Here is a 3,744-nt window from a genome sequence, read left to right as displayed (position 1 = left end):
AAACTTTTCTTCTAATGCTGGAATACAGCTGAGATTACAAATTGAGCCTGTATTTCATGATTTTGGTGTTTAATTTATACTGTAATGAGAAAGTGAAAGATGTATCCTGACAAATTTCTGGACAAACACTGTTGCATCTGGAACTTCTATCTCTTAAAAATACAGAACCACAGATGCCATATGTGAATAATGAAATGAAATGCTACTACTCTCTTTTTTCAGTTTGCAAAGGAGATACTTCAGATATTTTAGACTACAAGTCAGTAAACTTGCTTACGTAGCTGGCTCCATTCATTCTCTGAAGCCAATCACTTCCCCTGTGGTGGCTGACAAGAATTTAACGGCTTGAGAAGGTGAAGTGTCAGCATCCTTAGTGCTAAATACATTCCCAGGCATATCAGTAGCCTCTGCCCATCACCCATGCTGGAAGCTATTTGGAAAAGGAGAAACAGAAATTGGGGAAAGGAAACCATGCATCATCATCCTGGCTGGAATGTACGGAATACTTTATGCTCTTTTCATCATGTGAATTCACTAGAGAAATGACCACCTTTGATCAGCCAAGTAAAATCAAAAACTTGTTTATTTGCTGCCCGTGCCCCCCACGGGTGCTAAGGCTCTGGACTTGCAGGCGCCCAAGGACAAGGAGGAATCTGCTAGTGGGCACTGCGTGTGTGATCTACCTGGGATTCCTCGTCAGTCAAGTGGGTCATGTTTTACCCCAGCACAAAGGAGGACACCAAAAGATCAATTCCAGAAGTCTCCAAGATGCAGCCCAGACTCCTTTTCTGGGCATCCCACTGGATGGCACCCTGTCACCACCCAATTTCCAGGAACCTCAGCATGGTGGCAATGGGACCTTGCTGCCACCCAATGTAGTTTATATCACTCTGCGGTCCAAACGCAGTAAGCCTGCCAATATCAGAGGCACGGTGAGGCCAAAGCGCAGGAAGAAACATGCAATCCCTTTGTCCTACGGGCAGCACTTTCCAAAAGCCGCTTTTATGGGCCAGGAAGAGGCCTTTGCCCAACAGCTGGGGAGGGCCAGGCATGCTGTGGGCACGATGGGAACAGCAATAGCTCCGGAGGCAAGAAAGCACCAGCTGGACGAATACAGGCATAAAGAAATGGCAATCGGGGAGAGGGGTCACTTGAGACCTGGGAGGATTTCTGGAGGCATAAAGGCACAGCCCCAGCCTGAGGAAAGCAATATCAGGATTTACAGCGAGAGCTCTCCCTCTTGGCTGAGCAAAGATGACATCCTACACATGCGCATGCTGGCAGATTCTCGGATAGAGAGCATCCAAGAAGTCCCTTCTCACAAGGCAATCCTGGTAGTATTTGCAAGGGGTCCCAGCACCACAGGAACTGCTTGTAACCAAGGGCAGTGTGGCATTGTCAAAAGACCCCTCGACATGAGCGAGGTGTTTGCCTTCCATTTGGACAGGATCCTGGGGCTGAACAGGAGCTTACCTTCTGTAAGCAGGAGATCGGAGTTCTTCCAAGGTAACACGTTCCTATGGCTTTGAGCTTGCAGGTGGGGTGCTGAGGTTTCCTTCTCTCTCCCATGTTAACCACAGGGCAGCAGCCACCTTTAACTCCTTCGAGCCTGAGAACTAACCCCATCATTACGGGGAAGTAAAGCTGATATCTGCGTGTAATTTCCGCAGCGCAATTATCGTGTTCGAAGGATGCAGTACCCCAAAGTTTAGATCAAATACCATTGAGCTGCTGAGGGCAGTAACAATTTCTCTTCCACAAGAGTCTGGAATGAGAAAAAAAAAAAGAGAGAGTCATCCGTAGATTGCATGACGCCTAAAGTGAAACTGGTGAAAGAAATTCCAGAACACCCTGTGATTCAACAGATATTTCTGGGGTTTTTTAATGTTTTCCTCATCTTTCAGATCTGACTTTAATAAAATATTATTGAAAATGAGTACCAGAATTCACCTCTCGAACATACGGTAGGAAAGGTGGTTTGTATTTAGTCAAATAACCTACTCCCGAGAGGTAGGGAAACTTGCTGCAGAAGTTTGATGCTACTTTCATGGTACTAATACCTCTGGGAACCAAAAAATTTTTAAAAAGTGCTTCCCTCTCCCCTGGTAATTAAAAAACCCCCAAACCTACATTTCAGTGAATCCTGCAGTACATTTTGAGGTTCATTACACACATCTACATATTATGCTGACAAAGAAATAGATACAGTAAATATCTCAGTATGCCCATTACATGACTGGTATAAAGTTTTCAATTAAGAAATTGCTTTTTATTCCTTAGTGAAATTAAAGATCGATTTCAGACATGTAATATGAGTTAGAAGTAAGACTGCTTCTAACATTGCTATCTTGTTAAATAGGTCTTCAGCCTAACTGCTATTTTTGTACAGTCACAAATCACCATCTGAAAGGACTACGTTGCATTTTAATGAATCATTGCTAAAGTGGCTAGCTGTGTTTTTGCTGTTCCCTTCTTCCTGTTTTTTTTCCTGCTGAAATTAGCTTATACAAAATATTTTCATATCAGTCTGCATTTCTTGAAAAAAAGTAATGCAAGAATGACTTTCTAAAGTCTGACAGCAGGAAGAGGACCCAGTGATCTCCAATTTCTTCCTGCTTTGTAAACCTTCCTTTTGGCAGCCTGTACAACAATGTGAATGAATCTTGAGGAACAACAGTTCGGAGGCTTCTGAATATTATTCATACTTTCAGAGCATGGAAGATACATTATGCCTAGTTTATTTTTAGGAGGAAGATTTATTGCTGTAGAGCTGTCATAAGGCATTAAGGTAGTTTGGTTGGAGGAACTCTGCACAGCGTGGCTGCAGAGATGACAGACTGCAAGCCTCTGAAAACCGCTATTAGGCTAATTGTGCATTGTGTTGCTCAGTGTCTGTCACCTTACAGTATGTTTTGGACTGTCTGGGACAGCGAATGTCATTCTGTCCTCTTTTAATTTTCTATTCCTCGTAACTGGCTATGTACCTATAGCAAGAAGAGTGTTGCTAGGTGATGAGAAGAGAAATAATATTATTTTGGTCTCACTTCTTTTTTTTTTTTCCAGCTAAAGGGTGAATAGAGCATTTGGAACAGTTACTGTACCTTGTCTCTCTCCATTTCTTTAGCCTGGAAATATGCTGGAGCTCAGATGCCTAATAACTCCTTGAGCTCATTACTATTCACATGCTTGTGTTTGGTATAATCTGGGAAACATCTGTGTTGAGAAAAAGAGCAAAAATATATTCCTAAAAATAATATAAACGATTAGTGAGCTCATTTCTATGACCCATATACATTTAAGTTAAGATTAGATGGGCACTATAAAGTTTTTTTACAGGGCGGCTTGTGTGAATCATAGTTATTCATATCGGAAAGAAAGCAATGCAGGATTAGAGACTGTGCTTGTGTGTACAAATGTACACAATTTCTGGGCTGACATATCTCTCTCCACGACACATCCCTTTAGCTTGCCTCACTTGTGACGTGATCTAACAAGACATGTTTGATGTAGCATTAAAATCTTAAAAAATGGGCTTTTCAAAACTGTCATTCATTTTGTCAAAAGCAGTTTCAAAGAACCACTTAGTAAATCCCTGTACAGGTTCTGTTTCCCCTATTCCCACAAATCCTCACTGATTTTTTTATTCTAAAGTCTAGCAAAATACTGTATGCAAGTCCTCTGTCTGCTGCCCTTGCCTTCCCTAGTAGGTCTTTTAAGTGTTAACTGTGATTTTTTTTTGTGGTT

At 42.0% G+C, this 3,744-nt stretch overlaps 1 protein-coding gene across 2 annotated transcripts in view; it reads left to right on the top strand.

The window, feature by feature from the left end:
* The first annotated feature begins 509 nt into the window (after nt 1–509).
* The window catches only part of FAM198B (family with sequence similarity 198, member B), a 12,288-nt gene continuing 9,053 nt past the window's right edge, over nt 510–3,744 (top strand). The window contains exons 1-2 of one of the 2 annotated variants that reach the window (XM_010294052.1): nt 543–1,055; nt 1,089–1,506. In XM_010294052.1, coding sequence (XP_010292354.1) covers nt 543–1,055; nt 1,089–1,506 — 931 coding nt within the window. Of the gene's footprint in view, nt 1,507–3,744 lie in introns of both variants that reach the window. The other variant, XM_010294051.1, reaches the window with a different exon arrangement.

Source organism: Phaethon lepturus, unplaced genomic scaffold (assembly GCF_000687285.1).
Source record: "Phaethon lepturus isolate BGI_N335 unplaced genomic scaffold, ASM68728v1 scaffold16879, whole genome shotgun sequence".
Taxonomy (NCBI): Eukaryota; Metazoa; Chordata; class Aves; order Phaethontiformes; family Phaethontidae; genus Phaethon; species Phaethon lepturus.
Note: the sequence above shows the minus strand (reverse complement) of the source record. Positions and strands in the feature narration are given on the sequence as shown.